This window comes from Gopherus evgoodei, chromosome 13 (assembly GCF_007399415.2).
Source record: "Gopherus evgoodei ecotype Sinaloan lineage chromosome 13, rGopEvg1_v1.p, whole genome shotgun sequence".
NCBI classification, from domain to species: Eukaryota; Metazoa; Chordata; order Testudines; family Testudinidae; genus Gopherus; species Gopherus evgoodei.
The window spans coordinates 22,293,785-22,319,145 of NC_044334.1; the positions used below are offsets into that span (position 1 = coordinate 22,293,785).

The 25,361-nt window shown below is 47.0% G+C and overlaps 1 protein-coding gene across 3 annotated transcripts in view; it reads right to left on the reverse strand.

Annotated features, from left to right (window-relative positions):
* The window catches only part of CABP1 (calcium binding protein 1), a 41,694-nt gene extending 27,704 nt beyond the window's left edge, over window positions 1-13,990 (reverse strand). Inside the window, exon 1 of one of the 3 annotated variants that reach the window (XM_030582584.1) lies at window positions 13,002-13,990. In XM_030582584.1, the coding sequence (XP_030438444.1) occupies window positions 13,002-13,616 (615 nt within the window). In that variant the 5' untranslated portion in view covers window positions 13,617-13,990. Of the gene's footprint in view, window positions 1-5,603; window positions 5,698-13,001 lie in introns of those variants that run through there. The other 2 variants (XM_030582583.1, XM_030582585.1) reach the window with 2 other exon arrangements.
* Between the last annotated feature and the right edge of the window lie 11,371 nt (window positions 13,991-25,361).

The following is a 25,361-nucleotide window of genomic DNA, read 5'->3' on the forward strand; positions in this document are numbered from 1 at the left end:
TCCAGTCAGGCAGCAGCAGGCACACGCTGGTACAGGGAAAGTCTTAGTCTAGTAGGCAAGTACAGCTGCCTGAAGAGTTTGGGACTTCTTTTATTCTTAGGTGTCCGTTGCTGACTCATGCTGACTATAACATTATGTGAGTGTTTCTCTTCTGCATTACACTAATTGGATCAGATTCAAACACAATCAGAAAGTCTGTTAACAAAATTGAACCTCCACAGATATTTCCCATCCTTCCCAAGGTATAAGAACCCTGGCCTGCAATTGCTGCTCAGGACAATTTTATCTAACTGTTCAAAGAAAAGCAGTGGGCCTGAATCTCAGTTACACACTGTGGAGTGGAAATGGCCCTCTAGTTTAAACAACCTTTCCCCTCAGTGCCCATCCTTGCCCTAAACTCAGGAATAGGGGAAATGAGAATCAGTTGCACTGTCTGGAAAAAAACATGACACTGCAGAAAGCACTAATTATCCTCTGATCCCAGGGTCAGCCTGGGTTTGTACCTGGTGAGACACTAAGTGCTGCCGTCAATGGTGCTGGTGACTAGACAGGTGGTGCTCTTCCTTTGGAGTCATCACTAAACCAATACCCCAGTGTGACACTGCAGATTGGTATGAGGCTGGAGGTTCCTTCATAAAAACCAAGATCCTGATCATCTGCACTCTTTCAAGATCCAATGACACATTTTGTAAGAGTCAAGGTGTTAACCCCAGTGTGAGGTCTCCTGATCAAATTCCAACTCAGGTGATCATATTCTGCCTTCCTAAATGCCCTCTCCAGTTTTTTAAGTTAATACAGGTTTCTTCTTCACTTCCTGTTCTGAACAGTTGTGTCATGTTGCTGTGCAGTGTTACATAGCTGCCACATTCTACCCTAGAGCGGAGGCTGCATATCAGTGTGGGATGAAGTGATCCATTTATATCCCTTCCCAGAGTGGTTGCAAGGGGCTACAGATGTGCAAAGTATGTTAAGTAAGGGATGGGTAGCACAGAGATTAGAAAATTTCAACATTTTTGATTTAATAGTGATTTCAGTCATAGGTGTATTGAGTTTGGTAGCCTCACATTGGTACAGTAGGCTACTAAACAACTGCGCAGGACCACACCAATTGTAACAGCTGTTTGCCTCTATTCCAAGAAGGGATCTTGAACTGGAATAGAAACGTGATTCAGGTTTATGGATCCTGCTGACTAACTGCAAGGTCACATGAATGTCACTGGATAATTAAAAGGGAGCCCAAAGTTAGCTAACCATCTTTTACTGGATATACATCATGCAGTTGCTTGTTATTGGAAATCAATACTACTCATGGCTCAACAGAGGAAAACAGCAACTGGAGCTGTGATGCCGGAAAGAACCACAGCTAATTTTGGTAACAAATACACAGGATCTGCAGTGTACATGGTGCCAAACTCTTCCCTGATTTATACCTTGTGGAAGCCCATTGAGTCCAATGATATTTCATGAAACATAAGTCAAGGCAATACGTAGTCCTTGGAACTTACATTGGGCTAATTTAGAGGACAAAAGATGAGACTGATCCAGCCAGCAGGTTTATGCATGTCAGTGGGTTAGATATTATGTTGTATATTTGATGAACAAAGCAATAATGGATATTTTTTTAGCTTGGTTTTACTTTGATATTTTTACCAAATCCTTTAAAAATAAAGATCTATTTTAAAAATGCATCACTAACAGAATTAGTGCTCCATGGCAGAGGTGGTGTGCACAAGAATCTTGCCCATTGCCCCTCAGTGCTTCTGTGTGCCTGGCTTCCATCCTTCAGGCTCTTTAGAAGCAAATCATGCGATAAATTCTCCCCCCTGCAGAGCAAAGGGTAGACTGCATGGATGTTTTTCTGTGTTCATAACAGACAGGGTGCTCGCTCTGTGAATATATTCTGCATATCTCTAGTGCCTTCCAGCTGAGGAGCTGAAAGACATAAGTGAATTAAGCCTACAAACCCCACTGTGAGATAAGTATTATCCCCACTGTACAGACAGGGAACAAAGATACAAGCAGGGTGACTTGCCCAAGGTCTTTAGCATAGCTAGAAGCAATGTGAATAGCCTGTCTCCCAATTCTGCATGTTAACCACAAGTCCCTCCTTCCTTTTCCAGTGGAAGATGTCAGTCAGTGGGTGCTCAGCACATCTAAAAATCAGGGTATTATTCTTTAGGTGCCTATACATTTAGATGTCCAACTTTAAGAATTAAAATTTGAAAATTTTAGCCTTTATATGCATATATGTACATTCATGCAGGGGCATGTGCACATTTATTGGATTGTAAGAAAACTGTATATATGAAGTTGTGTGTATATGTGTATTTTTAAATAGAGGGAGTTGTGTTCTGTGTGTGTATCCTTCTAAGAGAGTTTTGTGTGTACCTATATTTATGTGTATTCATAGAGAGTACTCTGTCTGTAAACATATAAGAGTTTGTGTGTGTATATGTGTACATATATATATACATACATAAGGTGGTGTGTACACTAAATAAAATGATTTTGTTACATGATGCAGGTTGTGTGGATACATTTGAAGAAGTCTATATACAAACATGTTGGAATTTGTGTGAGCATGGGAACATGTGAATGTTTGGAAAGGATTTGTATGTGTGTGTATATTCAGCTTGTCTTTGCACACAGAGATGCATGTGTGTGTGTGTATCCACACAAAGGAGTGTAGGTATGAAGGTTATATATCTATGTACAGGGGTGCCCATATGTAGGTTGTGTGTGTACATACAGGGATGCATGAACGTATGTATGTTGACTGTGTGTATACATACAGGATGTGTAGGTGAGTGAGCACACAGGCATATACTTGTGTAGTGGTTGTGGCCATGTGCGGTCTTCTTCTACCATGCAACATCTTCTGTACTAAATATCTATTGGATGATGAGGGCAAAGAATTATCACTGCATCCTCCGTGCTCCTGTTGGGAAGTTGAGGAGGACTTGGGGGCCGCATACCTCACAGCCTCAAGCCTCCCACAGTGCATCACTGACTTCCTGCTCCAGAACTATTCCTAATGGTTGGTGGGTGAATCTGTGAAAGCTTGGCAAGATGGGGTCAATAAGGGGAAGAGCCCTTGGAAGACTAGGGGTGGCGTTCAGCAACCTTTTAGAAGTGGTGTGCCGAGTCTTCATTTATTCACTCTGATTTAAGGTTTCATGTGCCAGTAATACATTTTAATGTTTTTAGAAGGTCTCTTTCTATAAATCTATAATATATAACTAAACTATTCCTATTTTCACCCAGGCACCCCTGGCCAACCTCACCTGAAGCCAGCCAGGAGCACTCACGGGTTGATAAAAAGGACGGTTACCAGTCCTACTGCACCGTCTGGCACCAGGGATGGGAGAGGGGCGGATACTTCTCTTCACTGCTGCAGTATCGCGTCTACCAGCAGCATTCAGTAGACATAGGGTGACATTGAAAAAAGTCAAGAAACGATTTCTTTCCCTTTTCTTTCATGTGGGGGAGGGACGGAGTAAATTGACGAGCTATTCCCTGAACGACGCCGGACAAAGTCCCGGCATTGGGAGCTCAGCCAAGAATGCAAATACTTTTCGGAGACTGCTGTGGACTGTGGGATAGCTGGAGTCCTCAGTACCCCCTCCCTCCCTCTATGAGCGTCCGTTTGAGTCTCTGGCTTCCCGTTACGCTTGTCATGCAGCACTGTGTAGCCTGTAGATTTTTTTTTCAAACGCTTTGGCATTTCGTCTTCTGTAATGGAGCTCTGATAGAACAGATTTGTTTCCCCATACAACGATCAGATTCAGTATCTCCCGAACGGTTCATGCTGGAGCTCTTTTTTGGACTGCATTACCACCCCTGCTGATCAGAGCTCCACGCTGGGCAAACAGGAAATGAAAATCAAAATTTTGTGGGGCTTTTCCTGTTTACCTGGCCACTGCATCCAAGCTGAGATTGCTGTCCAGAGCGGTCACAGTGGTGCATTGTGGGATACCACCCGGAGGCCAATACCATCTTTGCGGCCACACTAACTCTAATCCGATATGGTAATACCGATTTTAGCGCTACTCCTCTCGTTGGGGAGGAGTACAGAAACTGATATAAAGAGCCCTTTATATCGATATAAAGGGCCTCATAGTGTGGACGGGTACAGCATTAAATTGGGTTAATGCTGCTAAAATCGGTTTAAACGCGTAGTGTAGACCAGGCCTGAGTGCCACTGAAAATCAGCTCACGCGCTGCCTTCAGCACGCGTGCCATAGGTTGCCTACCCCTGAGCTAGAATATAAAGAAGTCTCCTAAGGAGAAACCTACACTGAGACTGTAGTGAATTCTGCTGGCCAGCAGCAGAGGGCGTGTTGGTGACACTGACAGAGCAGAACCTCTCTCACTGGAAAGTCCCATAAAAGGCCGGGCCCCCTGGAAGGGAGTGGAAGAGTCCCCCAGGGACAGAAAGTAGGGAGGGTCTGAGTGGAATGGAGCAGAGAGGAAATGTTTGGGGTAGGAAAATGAAGCAGGGAACAGGGTCCCTTCGTGAAGATTTTCCTTGGATCACAATCCTGACCTTTCCCCTGAAACCAGTGACAGCACTGGATTCATGCTAGACGTCTGTGTCAAAACCAGCTGTTTCTCTTCTGCAGGTTTGCGCTAGGCTCTTGGGACCTGTATTCTCGGCCTGGGAACCAACTCTTTCCTGTCCTCTGATTCTGCACCAGGCACCCATGGTTAGGATCTCAGAGTTGTCTTTATACCAACATCGTGTTTCATCTCTTCTCTATAGTTCAACATTCTGGTCTCAGAACTGATCCTTTCTCTGAATCTGGGCTCACTCTGGATTTCCACTTCTATGTCTCAGACAGGACCTCACAGACACCACAATAAATGCAGCAGGAATAATAGTCCAGTCAGAGAAAAGCAGCTGGAGAGGAGATTATGCTTCCCTCTTCTGTGTTTTTCTGTGTTACCCAAGTTCAATGTTTAATCAGCTACGAAGGAGACTTAATGGAGTCAGTGCTAATGTGGGGACTGGACTATGAGCCACTGAAGAAATGCCCTGCCCCCCAAATGATTATGTGAATCTAACATCCTAAATGTGCAGCTGTTAGAACTAGTCTCCTCAGTTCACCATAAACGTTGAAACATGACTGCTCATCTCCACTACAGCACAGCCTAAGACTACATCCAACTGCCTCTATCACTGCAACACAATGAAATCCCCTCTGCTACAGCACAACACAGCATGCAGGGACCTCCATCACTCACACACATCTGTGTAAGACAGTCTGGGATCCAGGAACTTCCATCACTGAAATATACATAACACACTTTCTCTCTCTCATCATTCAGACTGAAGAGTATCCTTGTGCATTTCTGCTTGGAGGGCTCTAAGTTGTGGGCCTGATGCAGCATTCTTAGTCAGGCAACACTCCCATTCAAATCAATAGGAACTCAGAGTTCCCAGTGATGTGAATGAAAGTTTTGCCTTAGTAAGGACCTCAGGATAACATGGAGAACAGGGAGAAAGTGCTCACTCTTTCTCTGTGGGTGGCTGGGAAATATTCTCTTGCCTTGAAGTTTCTGGCTCCTTTTGGAGAAGGGTGTTCTTTATGGCAGTTACTCACCCCTACAGCTTGGGACCCCAACCAGCTGATAAGCAGGGCTAGTTCCTATCACTCTGGTTTGATCCATGATGCACCCTAACTCCATTGCTCTTCTACTAGTAAACGCCAAAGAGACTGAAGAAGACAGACAAGGAAAGGGAAATAAAAAGAAAAGAGGGGGCTGTAAACAAGGTATTTCTCCTCCTCCTGTTTAATGTTAATTTGGTCACTAGAATTAAAACCAGATCTGGGAGTGGGACTACAGACACCAAAAAGATAAAGCCTCTCACGGCCTCTGCAGATGGAAATGCAACAGGCCCTTTGGCCCTGGGCACTTACAGACAGAGGCCATGTCTACATCTAAAATTTTGCAGCGCTGGTTGTTACAGCTGTATTAGTACAGCTGTATAGGGCCAGCGCTGCAGAGTGGCCACACTTACAGCAACCAGTGCTGCAAGTGGTGTTAGATGTGGCCACACTGCAGCGCTGTTGGGCGGCTTCAAGGGGGGTTCCGGGAACGCGAGAGCAAACCGGGAAAGGAGACCAGCTTCGCCGCGGTTTGCTCTCGCGTTCCCGGAGCCACCCAGCAAACCGCAGGGAAGGAGACCTGCTTGCTCGGGGTTCCGGGAACGAGAGAGCAAACCGGGAAAGGAGACCAGCTTCGCCGCGGTTTGCTCTCGCGTTCCCGGAGCCACCCAGCAAACCGCAGGGAAGGAGACCTGCTTGCTCGGGGTTCCGGGAACGAGAGAGCAAACCGGGAAAGGAGACCAGCTTCGCCGCGGTTTGCTCTCGCGTTCCCGGAGCCACCCAGCAAACCGCAGGGAAGGAGACCTGCTTGCTCGGGGTTCCGGGAACGAGAGAGCAAACCGGGAAAGGAGACCAGCTTCGCCGCGGTTTGCTCTCGCGTTCCCGGAGCCACCCAGCAAACCGCAGGGAAGGAGACCTGCTTGCTCGGGGTTCCGGGAACGAGAGAGCAAACCGGGAAAGGAGACCAGCTTCGCCGCGGTTTGCTCTCGCGTTCCCGGAGCCACCCAGCAAACCGCTGGGAAGGAGACCTGCTTGCTCGGGGTTCCGGGAACGAGAGAGCAAACCGGGAAAGGAGACCAGCTTCGCCGCGGTTTGCTCTCGCGTTCCCGGAGCCACCCAGCAAACCGCAGGGAAGGAGACCTGCTTGCTCGGGGTTCCGGGAACGAGAGAGCAAACCGGGAAAGGAGACCAGCTTCGCCGCAGTTTGCTCTCGCGTTCCCGGAGCCACCCAGCAAACCGCAGGGAAGGAGACCTGCTTGCTCGGGGTTCCGGGAACGAGAGAGCAAACCGGGAAAGGAGACCAGCTTCGCCGCGGTTTGCTCTCGCGTTCCCGGAGCCACCCAGCAAACCGCAGGGGAGGAGACCTGCTTGCTCGGGGTTCCGGGAACGAGAGAGCAAACCGGGAAAGGAGACCAGCTTCGCCGCGGTTTGCTCTCGCGTTCCCGGAGCCACCCAGCAAACCGCAGGGAAGGAGACCTGCTTGCTCGGGGTTCCGGGAACGAGAGAGCAAACCGGGAAAGGAGACCAGCTTCGCCGCGGTTTGCTCTCGCGTTCCCGGAGCCACCCAGCAAACCGCAGGGAAGGAGACCTGCTTGCTCGGGGTTCCGGGAACGAGAGAGCAAACCGGGAAAGGAGACCAGCTTCGCCGCGGTTTGCTCTCGCGTTCCCGGAGCCACCCAGCAAACCGCTGGGAAGGAGACCTGCTTGCTCGGGGTTCCGGGAACGAGAGAGCAAACCGGGAAAGGAGACCAGCTTCGCCGCGGTTTGCTCTCGCGTTCCCGGAGCCACCCAGCAAACCGCAGGGAAGGAGACCTGCTTGCTCGGGGTTCCGGGAACGAGAGAGCAAACCGGGAAAGGAGACCAGCTTCGCCGCAGTTTGCTCTCGCGTTCCCGGAGCCACCCAGCAAACCGCAGGGAAGGAGACCTGCTTGCTCGGGGTTCCGGGAACGAGAGAGCAAACCGGGAAAGGAGACCAGCTTCGCCGCGGTTTGCTCTCGCGTTCCCGGAGCCACCCAGCAAACCGCAGGGGAGGAGACCTGCTTGCTCGGGGTTCCGGGAACGAGAGAGCAAACCGGGAAAGGAGACCAGCTTCGCCGCGGTTTGCTCTCGCGTTCCCGGAGCCACCCAGCAAACCGCAGGGAAGGAGACCTGCTTGCTCGGGGTTCCGGGAACGAGAGAGCAAACCGGGAAAGGAGACCAGCTTGATTACCAGAGGCTTCCTCCTTCCACGGAGGTCAAGAAAAGCGCTGGTAAGTGTCTACATTGGATTACCAGCGCTGGATCACCAGCGCTGGATCCTCTACACCCGAGACAAAACGGGAGTACGGCCAGCGCTGCAAACAGGGAGTTGCAGCGCTGGTGATGCCCTGCAGATGTGTACACCTTCAAAGTTGCAGCGCTGTAACTCCCTCACCAGCGCTGCAACTTTCTGATGTAGACAAGCCCAGAGCCTGTAAATATTTGATAGGCCCTTACGGCTTTCTCTGACCTGCATGACCCCAGGCTATTAGAAAGCAGTTGACAGAAAACTGTGTTGGGAAATCACTTCATTAAAAAATTTAACAGCCAGGCAGGGCGTGAAAACATTACAGTTCTGAAAACTGCTGGGTCTCACATAGCGGGATCACTTACAAATTAATATTGCATGGCAAACGCCAGGAAAGGCTCTGCTTAAAGGGCCAGTACTGTGGAGCTAACAGATCTAAACAAGAAAGAATTGGAGTTATGCTACAACTGCACTGTTATCCTTGCTGACACACTATTACATTGCTATGCTACCAGGCTATTGCTGCACTGCTATCCTGCTGCCAGGCTACAGCTACCACACTACTGCGGCACCACCATCCCTACTGCCATGCTACTTCTGCACTGCTGTCCTGCAGGCACATTACCCGCATCACTATACCTGTCATGTTACTGCTGCAACACTGTCCCTGCTGCCACGCTAATGCTGCTGCCATGCAAATGCTGCAGTGCTATCCCTCCTTCCCGGCTATCCCTGAACCACTATCCCTGCTGCCACGCTAACACTGCAGTGCTTTCCCTGCTGCCTGGCTATCCCTGAACCACTGTCCCTGCTGCGACACTAACACTGCAGTGCTATCCCTTCTTCCCGGCTATTCCTGAACAACTGTCCCTTCAGCCACACTAACGCTGCAGTGCTATTGAACCACTATCACTGCTGCCATGCTAACACTGCAGTGCTATCCCTGCTGCCCGGGTATCCCGAAGCACTATCCCTGCTGCCACACTAACACTTCAGTGCTATTCCTCTGTCACGCTAACTGTGCTCCTCTCTCCCTGCTGCCTTGCTAATGCTGCACTGCTGTCCCTCTATCACACTAATTCTGTATTGCTCTCTCTCCTGCCACACTGCCACATTACTGCTATACCAATATCACAGTACCACACTTCTGCACCACTGCCACATCCCATTGCCATGCTGCCATTCTACTGCACCACCATCCTTGCAACATGATGCCATGCTGCTGCTCCAACATCGAACACCAGGCTGCTATACTACTGCACCACTCTTCCACTTGCATGCTGCTGCACTGCTGTCCTCCTGCCACTGCCAATCTTCCACACCACTGCAGCACTGCACTAGTATCCCTCCACCACCCAGCTGCATTACTGCACCGCTGCACTAATATCTCACCAGTACGCTGCCACTCTAAGAAACTACTCCTGGACCATAACAACACTGCATTAAGTTCACTGTACAAAATTGTATTTCCATAATACCGCACTAATTTTACTCTCACTAATTCACTTTCATCCTCCCCTCCAGCACTATAGTAACATTTCACTCACTGTGTTATGGTATTACAACAGCACTGCATTGCCAGATTGGCACAGCCCTGTGCTAACATCACACTGAGTGCAATTGCCATGAGACTGTATATCATGCCTTTACAATATTATATTACTCTATCATTAGACTGCCAACCTGCTACAACACTACACAAGTATCCCATCCTTGAACTGCCAAAATGCGCGCACACTGCACCAGTATCACTTCCTTATACAGCCCCAGAACTGTGTTGTTATATTACTGCATTGTCAGGACTGTACTATCAAGTCGCTCTGGGGCTGTACAACACCCAAGCATAAGTACCACACAAAAACGCTTTTATAATATTACGTATTACTCCACAGAGCCAACACACTAATATGTCCTTAGTCTAATGTGGCACCGTGGCTTATACTATTACACTATTACCCCCCACATCTGTTTATCCATGCACCACTCGACTACTACAGTACAGCTGGATGCACTGAAATAGCACTATTGCTCTATATACAATACCAGTGCACCTTGAGTGTAGTTAATAAAATACTTCTTTCTGCATTACCGTACCCTGACAGTACCATGCCTTAGCATTAGCCTGCAGCATTACACCATCAATGCACCACATAGTTGTGCTAGCAAACCAGTTATATATTTATAGCACTTCTGTCCATGCTCTGTGTTTCTTCCTGTACAGTTACAAATCTATCTGCCTAAGACCCAACTCTGGAGTCCTGAACTGCTATTTCACAATATTACTGCAATAATGAAATACCGTGTAAAGTCATCCCTGCAACGTTTTCTGCCTGTCTGATTGTACCATTCTGCATACGTGACCATATCATTGCACCGCTATGTAAATAGAGGAGGATGTTTTGCTCGTGTATCATTGGGGCAACACATATTGGTGCCCCTGGATCATGCTTGCGGTAAATCTGCAGCATTGTGCTCCCCTCCTAATGTGCAACTGAAAATTTATTTTAACTGATTCACTCACTGTCTGATAACAAAACAGTGGGCTGGGTGTGTTAGCTAGAAGTTCCTGGACCAAAGAAACTGTTTACTGTATGGTGCTGTTGCTATCTTTTAATTACAGTGTATAATAAATGGGCGTTGCAACTCCTTTCATGCTATACTGCAATCCTGGGCATTACTGCACCCCTGTGACACTGCATCCACCCATGATTGAAACTTGGGTTCCTATAAGTATAATTTCCTGTCCTTCCCTACTACTGCACACTCACATTTATATCCAACTGCTAACATTCACTTCTCCACTCCTGGGATACAGCCTCCATCCCTTCTGTTGACAAAACTTGCACTTGCTTCTGTCCTCAGGCCTCCATCCATTCCTGAACTTTACAATTACAATTTTATTTACTTTGTGCTCCTGCAGCCAACTATTTCTGCATTCCATGCTGCAGCTACCAGGGCATTACTGCACTGCTGTGTTCACCCATTCCCAAATGTTCCTACTACAACCCACTCCACACTCCTGTCTTACATTATCCACTGAATGGTCATTTCATCTAAATCCTTTCAGAGAAGGCAAGAGGCAGACAGACACAGATACAAAATGTCAGGCTATGAAGAAAGATCTCTGTTTATTCACAGGCACTGGGGCTATGCACTGGGTAAAAGAGCCAGAAGCAGCATTTAATCTGTGCCTTTCTTTCTTGTAAGCAAGCCAGCATTGCTGAACTGGGGGGACTACATCTTGCAGAGTTTATGGCATGCAGTAGAAGGTGGTGACACCTGAAAGTGGGTAGGCAACACTGATATAATAAAGATGCCATTCAGAGCCAGTTTCCATCAGTGGGAAAAGGTCAATTAAAAACTAGGTAGACAATGGCTTTTGTGTTGGAGACCCTGGTATGGATTTATTTTGTGGTTCTGATACTTTGAGGCCATGCAGTGCTGCAGAGCTAAAATCCATACTCAGTTACATCTCCACTGCTGTCAGTCAGGTTGCAGAGATGTAACTGAACAGAATTTAGACCACAGATTTCCAGATATGCTGGTGTTATATTGCTCTTTGTCACCTAATTGAGCACTGGCACTGACCAGAACCCTGAATGTAGTTACTGAAAGACTTTATCCCTCAGTTTTGATGTCCTGTTTGTGGGGCTGGGGGGAAATACTAGTTCTGAGTCCACTGCAACAATAATATTCATGTCCCAACAAACAAACTATTGTTGATGATGCAAAGTTCTAGGGAAGGGGAACAGGTGAGGTTTGATTTTCTTCAGTGCAGTCAAGGTTATCAGAGGTAGACAGCACTTTCTGACACTGAACTAAACAGACCTGGTGCACTCTGTCCTTGCTCTTGACTACTAAGGTTCTGCTTCTCCCTTCCTCTCTCCACCACCCCAACTTGACTAGACATGTCTACAGAACCTCCCAAGTCAGCTTTGTCTATAAAACAAAACCACAAATCCTAATTCTGGTTTCACTGATTACTCTCTGTACCGGAATTTAGCACTTCAGGCTACTGGTTTATACCTACAGTTGTGCTTCTGGGAGACTGCAGTTACATTAATCTTCCTGGAGATTACATTTCCCAGTACTGTAACATCCCATAATGGTTCTAAATGAAAACTGGAAGCGAGGCTCCCTTTGCCTCTTCACTTTTAAAGAGTAGCCCTGTCAGGGGTAATTTCATTACCAGGCACAGTTTAAAACAACAGCTTTGCACAGAAAGAGCTTGCGAACACTGAAGGCATCTGTTCCATCTCAACACACTGACTGAGAGGGTTTCAGAACTGGGTCAGAATGATTTTTTGTCCCCCTCCCTTCTTCTGACAGCTAGGCCATCATAAATTATTCATAGTCTCATTGCACATAAATGTACCTTAAGGAGAAGTAAACATATAAAGAAAAGAAAGGGTGCAAGAAAGACCCTAATATCTGCATGTGTTTTTCAGATCAGATTATTTGACTCCCACCCCCTGCACCGACACAGACACAATTTAGCTCAGACAACTGGAGTGGATTTTCAGTGAACCAAGGAGAGAGGGGGATGGGGTGAGGGGTGGGATTCATTTTGGTGCTGGGATGAGATTGAATTAATTGCCTGATATCTCTGAGAGTGCCAGACACCATGCAGCACATGCAGAGCCAGCCAGAAAGAACCCTTTGTCACACAGCAGACCATGGCAGCTGCAGCAGTGTCCGCCTCCCAAGGGGAATTTCTATAAGCCATTGATCTGACAGGGTTTGTTCTTTTGTTAGGGAAGACACAAAGTGCACAGATGCTCCCCTCACTTTATCAATAGACACTCGCAAAGCCAGCTCCCAGCCTACACACCTGAGCCTATCCTGCGCCCGTCCGCTGTACAAACCTTTCTGCTCCACATAAACATACACACCCTAGTTCACAATTGCAAGAAAGACGCCCCTTTAACTTTGCACCACTGTGATGCAAATGGCTCAGAGAAGTTTTGCAGAGGCAGCCAGGAAGCAGTGCATTTATAGCTGCAAGCTTATTTCTAAAGCACAGGAGGGCTCCGAGCCAGCAAGCCAAAGATGTGTAAAGGGGCAGAAAGACGCGGGTGCTGGGGGAAGATGGGAGGATGGCAGATGTGAGACCCTCTGGTCCTTACCTGGCCAAAGACAGAGCTGAGAATGGGGTGCAGCTGCTGGAAGAGGGGATCTGGTTCCCCGGATCTGTTGCTGCTGTTGGACTTGGTGGAGTACTTGCTGCTGGATTTGGACAGAGGTGACGAGCCTTCAGAGAGCTTTAGGGACTCTCTGCTAGACCCCTCTCTGTGACCGAAGAAAAAGTCCTCCTCCCTCTCCTCCCCATCCCTCTGGGTGTGCTGCTGCTGTTGGTCCAGGCTGGGATGCTGCTGCTTGCGGTGGTGATGGTGATGTTGGTGATGATGTCTAGATGTCCTGGCTTGCTCCTTGCTGATGCCTCTGCTTGGACCTCCTTCTGCTGGCTCCGGCTGGCTCCCACCCTGTCCATGTGACTGCTTCTTGAGCCCCTTCACTCTATTCTCCTTGACTCCTGGGTGGCAAAGTGGCCTCCTGGAACTGGGGTCCCCATGGAGCTGCTCCTGGCTGCTCAGCTCCCTCACTGGGTACCTGGGTTGCCCTTTCCCATCCTGGGCATGGCTCTTCCTGGGGTGGGGCTCTGCTCCTACCGCAGCCCTCCGGCTCCCCCCTGCCTTCAGGAGTGAAGTCTTGGATTCGCTCTTTGCAATGGGCGAGCTCATCTCGGGGAGGCTACAGAAGCATCTTAAACCCAGTGGCGGCTGCTGTTTGGGGGAAGCTCTCCGCCCGGCAGTCCCCGCAGGCTGGAGGAAGTGCTCGTGGCATGTCCTTCAGAAATCTGCTTAAATTCAGCACCACAGCCCATGTGACAGCTCCAGACAATGGCCTGGGAAGGCACTGGCTCCGCCAGGAAGCCGGGGGCTGGAGGGCACCGTCTCCTCAGCAGCAGCCTGGCCTCCCCCTCCCCTTGCTGGCAGCCCAAGGTGCCGACGCGCAGCTCCTCCAGGTGAGGCGCTCAGTCTCCTCCTCCCCTCCCCAGCGAGAGGAGCCGACCCGGGGGCGTTGGGAGACAAGCAGGGCGCTCGGTGGCGTCTCCCACCCAGCCCGGCTGCGCTGTCTGCAGCTCCCAGCAGGCAGGGGGAGGCTGGAGATCGCTGCGGCAGCTGCATCAATTTTTAACAGGGGATCGTGTGGCGCGTGAGCGTGAAGGGGAGTCCGAGCGCCTGAAACCCGAATCCGTCCCTCTCACCCACGGGAGGGGCTGAGGGAGCCGGTTCGGTGTCAGGCAGAAAACGAGCATCACCATAAACATCCCCGGACGCTTCACGTTAAACTCCTTCCCCTGTCGTGGTAACCGGCCCCCGCCGTGACTTGCAGGGGGATCAACTTTCCAAGCAGCCCCGGCCCAGCTCTTTTGTGTGAGCATGAACTTGAAGAGAGGAAAGCGGACAGCAGAAAAGCGACTAAATCAGGCTGCTGATAAGAAATAAAGTTTGGCACTGCTGTGGGGAAGCTCACACTGCAGGGGTCGGGTCGGGGCAGGGCAACGCTGTTGGGAACCTCACACTACAGGGGTCGGGTCGGGTCGGGGCAGGGAACCGCTGTGGGGAAGCTCACACTGCAGGGGTCGGGTCGGGTCGGGGCAGGGCACCGCTGTGGGGAAGCTCACACTGCAGGGGTCGGGTCGGGGCAGGGCACTGCTGTGGGGAAGCTCACACTGCAGAGGGCAGGGGCAGGGCACCGCTGTGGGGAAGCTCACGCTGCAGAGGGCAGGGGCAGGGCACCGCTGTGGGGAAGCTCACGCTGCAGGGGTTGGGGCAGGGCACCGCTGTGGGGAAGCTCACGCTGCAGAGGGCAGGGGCAGGGCACCGCTGTGGGGAAGCTCATGCTGCAGAGGGCAGGGGCAGGGCACTGCTGTGGGGAAGCTCACGCTGCAGAGGGCAGGGGCAGGGTTCCGCTGTGGGGAAGCTCATGCTGCAGAAGGCAGGGGCAGGGCACCGCTGTGGGGAAGCTCACGCTGCAGAGGGTAGGGACAGGGTACCACTGTGGGGAAGCTCATGCTGCAGGGGTCGGGGCAGGGCACCGCTGTGGGGAAGCTCACGCTGCAGAGGGTAGGGGCAGGGTACCGCTGTGGGGAAGCTCACGCTGCAGGGATCGGGGCAGGGCACCGCTGTGGGGAAGCTCACGCTGAAAGGGCAGGGGCAGGGCACCGCTGTGGGGAACTCACGCTGCAGAGGGCAGGGGCAGGGCACCGCTGTGGGGAAGCTCACGCTGCAGAGGGCAGGGGCAGCGCACGGCTGTGGGGAAGCTCACACTGCAGGGGTCAGGGGTAGGGCACTGCTGTGAGGAAGCTCACACTGCAGAGGTGCTAGCTGAGTTGAAGGCACTGCTGTGAGAAAGCTCCCATTGGTGTAGTGATGGCTTCCACTGGTGCATTGCTGTGAGGATGTCGCAGCTATGAAAGTGGTAGTTAGCGCTGCAGTCGGGGACTCCACATTCCACAGAGTTCTAACAGGCATTTTCTGAGCACTGTTTTTAGGGAGCTCACACTGCTTAAGTGGTACATCCCTGGAATCTTAGACCTGGATCCAAACTTCTTACTGGTATAATTGGCAGGAACAATTCCCTGGATCAAAACATCCAAAAGGTGGAGGTTCAGATTCCTGATCCAAATCCCAAAGTTCTCAAAGTTCAGGAGGGTTGGAGTCAGTTGTTCAGACTATTTTAGAAATAGCTTCTTCCTGTGATGCAAGCCTGGTAATGGACCTGGGGCCTTGGTTCAAGGTCATTATAAAAATAAATAAACGTTTGTTTCTAAGAAATTAGTGTCTCAAGTTTTACTGTAATCAAACCTAGGACATTATTCGCAAAAGGTGACAGGTTTGAAAAGGGGCTTTAAAATTTAATCAATTGTTGGACAAAGAGAAGTGCTAAATGTTCCTATCAGACACATGTTCTCAGTGAGTAAAGGCCACACTCTCCCCTTCCCCAACTTTTGCATGCTGTGCTTATGTTTCATTAACAGTCCTGGAGACTGAAGGCGCTTAGCTACAGAACAGGTACACATGTTCAGCTGCAGTGCAAGATTCTCCTACAATATGCCTCAAGTCCTCTCTAGGGTCAAGAGAAGAGTCCAATTTCTCTGGCTAATTAGTGCCAGTTGTGATAGTGGTTATTGTGATGAGGACACTTGTCCAGTAGTAATTTCCTGATCAAATCTACACTGTCATTCTTGCTCTTAATTACAGCCCAGCTGCCCTTTTGTATAACTGTTCATATTTTATAATATTAAACTAAAATTGCACTCCAGAAGCAGTATGGTTACATGTATGAGAGGCAGAGTCCTTGCTAGAACTACTGCAGCTGGAGAACTCATGGATACTGAAGAAGCATTTCTGCAAGGAAGCTCACGCTCAACAGCACACTGGTATGAGAATCCATAATGAGGAACCCATACAGACATTAGGTGTGCTTTGGGAAGACCATTGTGCTGGAGTTATGATATTTTAGAGAAGCTGGCATTCCTAGAGTCCCAGCTGGCACTGACAGTGCACTGCTGTGAGGAAGTTCAGACCACTGGAGTGCTACTTGACATTGCTTGCTGTGAAGGAGCATGACGTTATTGGGGCTATTTCTGAGGACTGTGGTGATATCACTGCCAGCAGATGGGTTATAGTTCCCTGTCCCAACCAACTGAACACTGCAGAATTTTGAGCAGATGCCTCATTTGTGGGAAGGGAGTCACTTATGCAGGTGTGTGATTCATCACTTTGGAGAGCATTTCAGGGATGAAGGTAAGAAACAGCTCCGCTGAGTCAATAACAATGAAGCCTAAGAGCCATGTTATAGAACAGGGCAGCAAGGAAACAGGCAGCAGCTGAAACAAGTGCAGAATGGAACAGAGTGAGAGCATGGATCTAACACCTGTTGTTCACTAACCCAGGCCTAGGTCTCATCAGAGAAGGAACATGTTTGAAGAATCTGAAATGGCCTCTCCTTTCAAATTTGTGTTTAAAGTTCTTCACTTATGTCCTCTTGCAGACAGTTTAATCTTGGGATCGCAGTGTAAGGCAAGAGGCGGTGTGGCATTGGCTGAATACTAAAGAGCTAGCTGATCTGCAGGAGCCAAATGCCAAGGAACAACAGTGCCCAGTTACAGAGTGAACCACCATAAATCCAGCTGTTAGATGTATATGAACATCTCTCCAGAGAGAATGGATATTCTGTGCCATCTGGCAGTACAAAAGAGGACAGAACAGAATCTTTGAGACACTAAAATTATATTACATAACATGCGCACTCACTTCTTCCTGAGATGGAACTAATGTCAAAGCTATTTGTGTAATTCAAAATCAGAGACTAATCCAGAAAGGGGATGGCATTCCATTCCCAAAGTCATAGGCATCTCAATGTCAGCAGGTGGCACGGAGGTGCCTGTCCCATTCCAGCAGGTAATTATGAATGCAGTACTGCCTGTAAGTGGTAACAATCCCGCCTAGCCTTTATAACAATTAACAAAATCTTTTTGCTGTTGGGATCTGAATCCTTTTGCCCCTCCTTAGCACTAGTGAAAAGGGCCTGGAAGAAATGGAACAGGATTCAAAGGAACCAGGGGTGTTTTATCTGTCCTAAAGGGAACTCAAAAGAGCACATTTCAGTTTGTATTAAAGAGACTACGGAGCAGCCCTATTAAGGAACTGCTTGACAGTGAGATGAGTGAGAAATGTCTCAGGACAAGCTGTGAAGCCCAAAAATACCTGAGGAAGGAGAGGCCATGGGCTTTGTGATTCGTTGGAACAGATCTTTCTGCAGTATCACATTTTCCTGGTTCTTGTCTTCCTTACACTTGCATTTGGGGTAACACTATTTTCTTCTATTAAAACTATAACACTCTGCTCTTCAAGGAGCACCTCCATCTGAGCATCTCAAAGTGCTTTACAAACACAACTACACGTATGGGACAGGCAGGTCTCATCCTCATTTTATACGTGGAGAGACTGAGGCACAAATAAGTTAAAATGACTTTTACCCAAGGTCACACAGCAAGTCAACGACAGATCTGGGAATAGAAGAGTCCTGACTCCCAGAAGCCCCTATTCTATCTCCTCCTGAGCATTCCTTTTCTATCATTCTCCCACTCTCACATTCAGACATTCTTCCATAGGGCTGCTTTAGCTTTGAACTTACTCACTAACCTTGTGCACTAAATGAACGCTCTCTTCTTATTACGATCCCATCTTGCCCTGTGAAACCTATTAGTGGGATCCTGCCAGGGGATCAAGAGTAGGACATTACCTTATATAAAGTGATAAATCACTGCTTGGATATCTGATAAGCAGCTATGGCATTATGTATCCAAGCTGTACTGGCTATTTAATGTAGAATGTAAGTTCCTTGGGTGACAGGCCGTCTCTTCCTCTGTGCTCTGTAGAGCACTGAGCCCAATACTGGTGCACATGAAATAGCCTCTGAATCACTCCAAAACATGCTAGACCAACTCCTGTTCCCAGGCAAGCCAATGGGCATTTTGCTACTGATGTTTATGGAACCAGAATTTGGCTCATATGCTGTGACTGAAAAGGCGTTCTGAAATGATAATGGTAGAAAGATGTTTACTGAGGATTTTTGGGAACAAGGATTCCTTTCCCGAGGAAAGTGAGGTGAAACTGAACTTGTTTTAGTCTTTAAAGTTGTTGCCTTTATGGGGATCTAAGCATGATAAGAGTGTGTAAAAGGCTCCTACAGAGACCCATTTTGGTACAGGAAAGGGGTAGGAATTTAAGTTCAAGGAGTAGGGGATAAGATAGAAATTAGAAGAGACTTTTTTTCTTCCAGAAGGTCATTTTTATTATAGAATCATCCATCAAAGGAAGAAGGAGTGAGAAGGATGAACAAACTAAAAGCAAAGGTGGACTAGGCAGAGCTGCTGGGTTGCTAGAGAGGGGACTTGTCCCATGGCAAAAGAAGGCCCTTCACATCCGCTGCCTCTCTGTCTCTGTCAAATGATGATGCAGAATCACAGCGTGTTTCAATGGGAACAAGGGTGCCATGTGTCTGCCTTCAGGGGAATTGCAGTTGGCCAAGCATGTGTCTGTCTCTAAAGGGAGCTACAGCATTGACAGCTGGAGGTTCAGTTTGCTTGACGATGTGGCGTTGTTCTTTAGGTCTTACTCCATAGGAGAAGAATAATCCCCACAGCATTACAAAGGCATTATTGTTCTGGCTGTAATCACTTTTCTCAAATCCATTCCGGTTACCTACACATGCAGTGTCACTGGGAACAGAAAGCTCATTTCAGCCAGCACTAGATGAAGGGCAGCAAGCAGCCAGGAGAGGACTGAGGTCTGCAATCAAATAACTCTGAAGAGGAAAGGGACAAAAATGGCCCCGTGGGGACTCTGGGGAGGGATGGGAAAGAAAGAGGGTTCAGCAATCTAAGTGGCAGCAGAGATGGAAAGACAGAGACAGCAGCCTACAAGAGAGAAGAGAAAACCTACAGGAACCAGAGATAGTGTGAGAGAGCCAAGAACAATTGAGAGAGAGGAGGAGAATGGAAAAATATGAGAGAGAGAAAGTGAAGCTCTGTTTTGTCTTCTTAGCTACAGGAGATGTAGTGATGCTGCAAGGCCTGTCAGAGGGAGAATCAGGTGGTGCCCTTCTAGCAGGACAGTGGGGACATGGAACATGGGAGCAATCTTCAATGGGGTGAAGGAGAAAGATACAGGGGCAAACAGCATTTCTTGTCATGATGATGCTAAGGAAAGATGCAGATCTTTGCATGGCTAGGGCCCTGTGTTGCTATCATGATGGGGCACTTAAAGCAAGAGATGATATTGCACACATCAATGAACTTTAAACATCTTTGCAATTGGCCACACCAAGCAGAAAAGGAAATGTAAGAAATGCCCTGCCCCTCTAAGGGACAAATACAGCAGGGATTCCCTGAGCCAAAGAGCAGGGCCTAACTTCACCCAAGCTCCAGCAAAGCAGCAGCTCACCCCAACTCAGTTCCATAACAAACCCAGGAATCTTCCTAGAGCTGCATCCTTCTGAGCTCCCTCTTACAGACCCAGCTCTAGCCCTACAGGCTGGGAAGGGAATTAACTCAGTCCTTAAAGCTGGGCTGGCCCTGCAGATCCATTCACTCTGCACTCAAAGTGGATAACTGTGGTCCTTCCTCTTGCCAGACCCATTCCCTACCAAATTGTGATCCACTTCACAGTGAACCTCTACCTAGCAGGACATTCTGTAGCGTCGAAGAAGGGAAGGGTAAACCACATGGCAGATGGAGCAGCACATTAAGTTGTAGATTTCTGAGTCCTTGTGTTAAAAAGAATTCTTCATGTAAAAAAATCAAAGCAGTATTGACATGGCTCTATCAGGGACACGTGGGTGCTAGTCCGTGGATGGCAAGCGGAAGTCCCAGGGCAAAAAAACATGTGGTGCCAGAGAGTAAATAGGAAAGTAAAGTTCTATCAATTGGATCATCTTTAGCTCTAATTGAGCACAACAATTAACATAGGAGGAAAAGTTTTCACAAGAGACCTCTCAATACTCTCCTTCCAGATGAGCCCAGCTCTCCCAGGTATCTTTCCTGGATGAGTCCAAATCTCCTAGACACCCTGCTTCCTCTTGGAGCTCACAGCCTCCAGCCTGTGGGAGGGTAAGGCAGTCTCAAGGAATCAGGTCATGTGATGGGGTGATCTCTTCCCCTGAAGGGAAGAGAGGAAGGCCTAAAATTACACCTGGGTCATATGAGCAGTGCCCCCTTTTCAGAGAGATAAGGGGACTCTTGAGCTGAATACTGAGCAGAGGTGAAAGTATCCCTGCCTATGTTGTAAATGTCTTCCATTTTTGCCTGCTTTGGCATATTTTTAATAAGTGCCAGCAAGCAAAAACTACTCTCTATTTATCACACCCTACTTACCAAACACTGAGGGGTTACATTTGGAGGGCTTCTTGAGGGATGGAATGGGAGCAAGGATCTGCACTGGGGAAGGACCAAGGCGATTGCTATTGCCTTTATTTATAGCCTAGCATGGTGATCTTTGCTGCAGCCAGTCCATCCCTCGTAGAGGACACGTCTTGACCTTATGATAGGAAATGGCTCTTTTCTGCAACTCACGATTCACTGGGAATGAAGTGTCCATGTGTGCCATTTGCAGATGATGACAGATTCTTGTGCCATTTCATCTTGCCACCCCCTGCCGAGTGTTTGAGAAATTAGGACACAAGCAGTTGCTCCTTTTCATCCATTGGTCTCTCCAATATAACAACTAAAACATGAGATTTCATCATGACACTGCAGGGGGAACTCAGTTATTACAGCAAAAGAGCTAAGGGTGTAAAATAAATAACTTTAACTCAAACTCAGATTGGATTGGTCAGAGTGATTCACTCATTATCTCCAGGCTCCAGGGCAGCTGTTCTCCCTTCATTGCAAAGATTTTACATAATGAACATAGCTAATGGTACAAAATCAACAAGGTGCCATTAGAACTTAGTTCTGGAGAGACAATTTGGCACATATAGCCAATAAACAGAAATGAAAACATGAGTCTGAAAATATGGACATGCACTGACCAACTTCAGCTTAACCCTGTTCACTCTGAGGAGGAGGATAAACCACAATAGCTTGAAGCTTCATCACCTCAGGCTTGGATCTGATCCTTAAAATCAAGGGGATTCTTGCAGGATCAGGACCTAATTCATATACACTAAGCAGGTTTAAGTCTGTTTAGAACCTGAGAGCTGTCTAAGGCAATCCCAAGGGATTGCAAGAGGTGGTGCTGGTGACTCAGGTCAAAATTATGAAACTTGGGCGTTAAAATGACGTATGTAAAGATCTTGGCTAGGGCTCCTAAGGAAAAGTGGCCTGCAACTCCCATAGAAATCAGCATAAGCTGCAGTAGCTCAGCACCTCTGAAAATCAGGTCACTTTTACTTAGGTACCTACATTGAATTTAGGTTCCTAACTTTAGGCACCCAAATATAGAATCATAGCGTTCAAGGCCAGAAGGGACCACTAGATCATCAAGTCTGACCTCCTGTGTAGCACAGGCCACCAACACAACCTGCACACTAAACCCAACAACCGAAATAAAACCAAAGTAAACAAGACCCATAAAAAACTAGATTATGTTTCACAGGGAGAGATAGGAGGGAATAGGAAAGACCGAGATACATCAGTGCTTGAGGCCTCTGCAATCGCAAGAAAATGATTAAATGAGATATACCCAGATAATCCTGGCAAGTGACTCACACCCACATGCTGCAGAGGAAGGCAAAAAAAACCCAAACCCTGATCATAATATGAAAAGTTTGAGACCAGTAGATAGCCCTCTTTTCTCTGAGTCAATGCTGAACCAACACCCTATCACACTGTTAGGGGGCATTGTGCTGTTTGAGGTATCATCTTGTGCATGAAACATAACACAAAGGCACTGAGGATTCATAGTCACTAAAAGATCCAATAATATTTTTGCAAGAGTTTGAGTACTACCCTGATTTCCTAATAGCTTGAATAGTTAATTAGCCCAGAATCTCAAAGTTATTTCAATGCTTAATTACCATTAATTTCAATGACAGGCACCTAAATACCATTGAGGATCAGGGGCATTCTGCCTAACTTTCTATTCAGTTTTAACTGAAGTCCTTGCTCATTTCTCCTCCAACAGTACTGTTATAAATACAGAATGCTTGTGGTGTCACACCTCAGAGATGGCTGCATTTCAGTGGTGGGAGAAAGAGCTCTAGATATACAGTATGAAAAGAGAACTGGGATTTTTCAGAATGAAAAGTGCTATAGAACTGGAAATTGTTATAATAATTACTAATTATGTTAACAGACTGAATCTTGTGAGAGACAAATAAACCTGAGATTTGGGATGAGATTTGCCTCAGGCCATAGCTCTTATTTGGCTCCCTGTTCCCTGGGAATTTAAATCCCATGTCACTTAACTGAGCTTTCACGGAATCCTATATACTAGAGCACAAACTGAACAATCAAGAGGATTGCATTAAGAAATAGTCCCCCCGGGGGGCAAAAAGCACAAAATCTTTTTTTAGGGACTACAGCCCAGATCTGAGTACTTACTACATTTTCCAGGATGGCAACTCACTTTCCAAAAGACCATGAGAATCATTATCTATATTTTACAGATGGGGAAACTGAGATACAGGACGTTGACATTATTTGTCCAGCAAATATACCAAGACAGCAGAGGAGCTTGGAATAGACTCCAGGTCTCCTGACTTACATCCCTGTGCACTAGGCATACTCTATGACCCATCTGCAGGCCTAAAATAAATCTTGGACACATGCACATTCAGATGAATTTTTTAAAATGAAGAACAAGGAACCAGGTGTTAGTGCATTCGCAAATGTCACACATTCACATACACAGCAGCACAGAGTGACTGTGCCAGCACCTTGTCAAAATGGATGGAAAATAGAGTGGCTACAAATCCTAGCACGCAAAACAAAATCAAGAAAAGTTCACAAAGTATTGATGTGAGGTACTTCCATTTCTGATGGAAACTGCATGATACAGAAATGAAGTTAAATTTCTTAACATGCCTCTAGGGGGATGGATTGGAGTGAAGGATCCTAACTTTTATGGAAAAGTCCTATAGAATTGAATAGAAAATAATAACCTTAGTATAGATTTTTTCTGAACCATCCTATGGAATTCTATGGCAGGGATAGCATTCTCTATTAAATTCCACAGGATGATTAAAAAACCCCTCCATTGTAAGGTGGTCATTTTCCATTAAATTTTATAGGGTTTTTTAAACCAATTTTTATATAACCTTACTAAATACCTAGAGAAATGTCTTGGTTTCATTGCTATTAAACTCTACAGTACTTTTCCATAAGGCAAGAAGACAAGTTTTTACAGGGGCAAATTAGCACTCATGGAAAGAGTAGCTGTTTTATCTAGGACTGTATAGTAGAACATGTTTTAGATGAAAATACAACAAACAGGCCATATTTGATCTTACTAAGAAGATAAGGCACAGGCGCTCAAAGTTATCTGCAATGGCAAAAATCACCTCCCTATTTCTTTTTTTTTGAGGTAGCACAAATTAGTGGATACAGCATGGGGGCTGAAAGTCCGGACACCTGTGTTCTAGTCCCCTCTCTGATCCCCTGTGACTTTATCTGAGACAGTTGAGGCCAGATGCTGTAATGTTTTCTCATACTGAGTGGCACCTATAACAATTAACCCCTTCATCTCACTGTGCCTTGGTTACTTTATATGAAAAGTAGGTATCCATCTTTCTAAAGTGTTTTGAAACTGTTTTATATCTATTTAAGGATTTCTATTTAAGTACAAAGTATTAAGTATTGTGGTTTTGGAAATGATTGTTTTCCTGTCTTCTTGGGCAGCATCCAAGCCAGATGCAAGAAACTAGGCTTCTTTCAATTTTTGATGTGACCCTGATCCTAAAATTATAGGAATAGGTCCAGATCCATTCTCCCATCTTTTCCAAGCTGGGATGAAGGAAGCGATTCAGATTTGATGTTCAAGCTCACCTCTCTAAGTAATCTAGTTATTAACAACACCACAGTATATGAAAACTGAAATAATTTTCAAAATTTAATTTAGCATTAATGCTCTTTGTCTACTCTTTGCATTTCTTTCAGGCTGTACATTGAACTGAAAAGGGCAGTCACTTAACTTTTGGTATCTAGTCAGTTTCAAGTCAGCTTCACTTTCAGTTTCTTATGTACTAACTACCTCTGTGCAACAGTGTTTGGATTATGAACACAGGATGGTGTTGTTTATTTCTTTAAAAACTCACAACACTGTTTGCACTGGACTTCACTTAATTTTTAATTTAATAGAAACAATTATCTTGGTTTAAGGTCTTATCAAAGTTTTTTTCCTCCCTACACACCACCTAGATCTGAGCCAAACTTAATTTGACAGCATCCTATTGAAAACAAGTTTTGGTGGTGGAGTCTTTTGCTCAGAGGAAACAACAGCCTGGTTTAGAACTATCTAGTCTAAAAGGGGAGAAGGAGGCTCTGCAATGACATAGGGGTGTCCCCCATGGACCAATAATGGGAAACATCAAAAAATTAAGAGGCCTGAATACTGATCTCACACCAGCTTGCTTCCAATGACTTCCATGGAGTCACTCATGGTTTTCACCAGTGTGATTGAGAGAAGGATCAAACTCTTGGGAGTTCAAATCTAGTTTCCCTACACACCCTAATATTCAGATGCTTTACAGAAGCTCATGCAAACAACTTAAGTATGCAGAATTTGGCCAAAAACCTGGTAAGAACAGATTTTCAGTCAAAGATACCAGCTGCTGCTGTTATTCAACTGTGCTTGCCTGCATATATATACCTGCCCCTGGAAATTTCCACTACATGCATCTGACGAAGTGGGTATTCACCCACGAAAGCTCATGCTCCAAAACGTCTGTTAGTCTATAAGGTGCCACAGGATTCT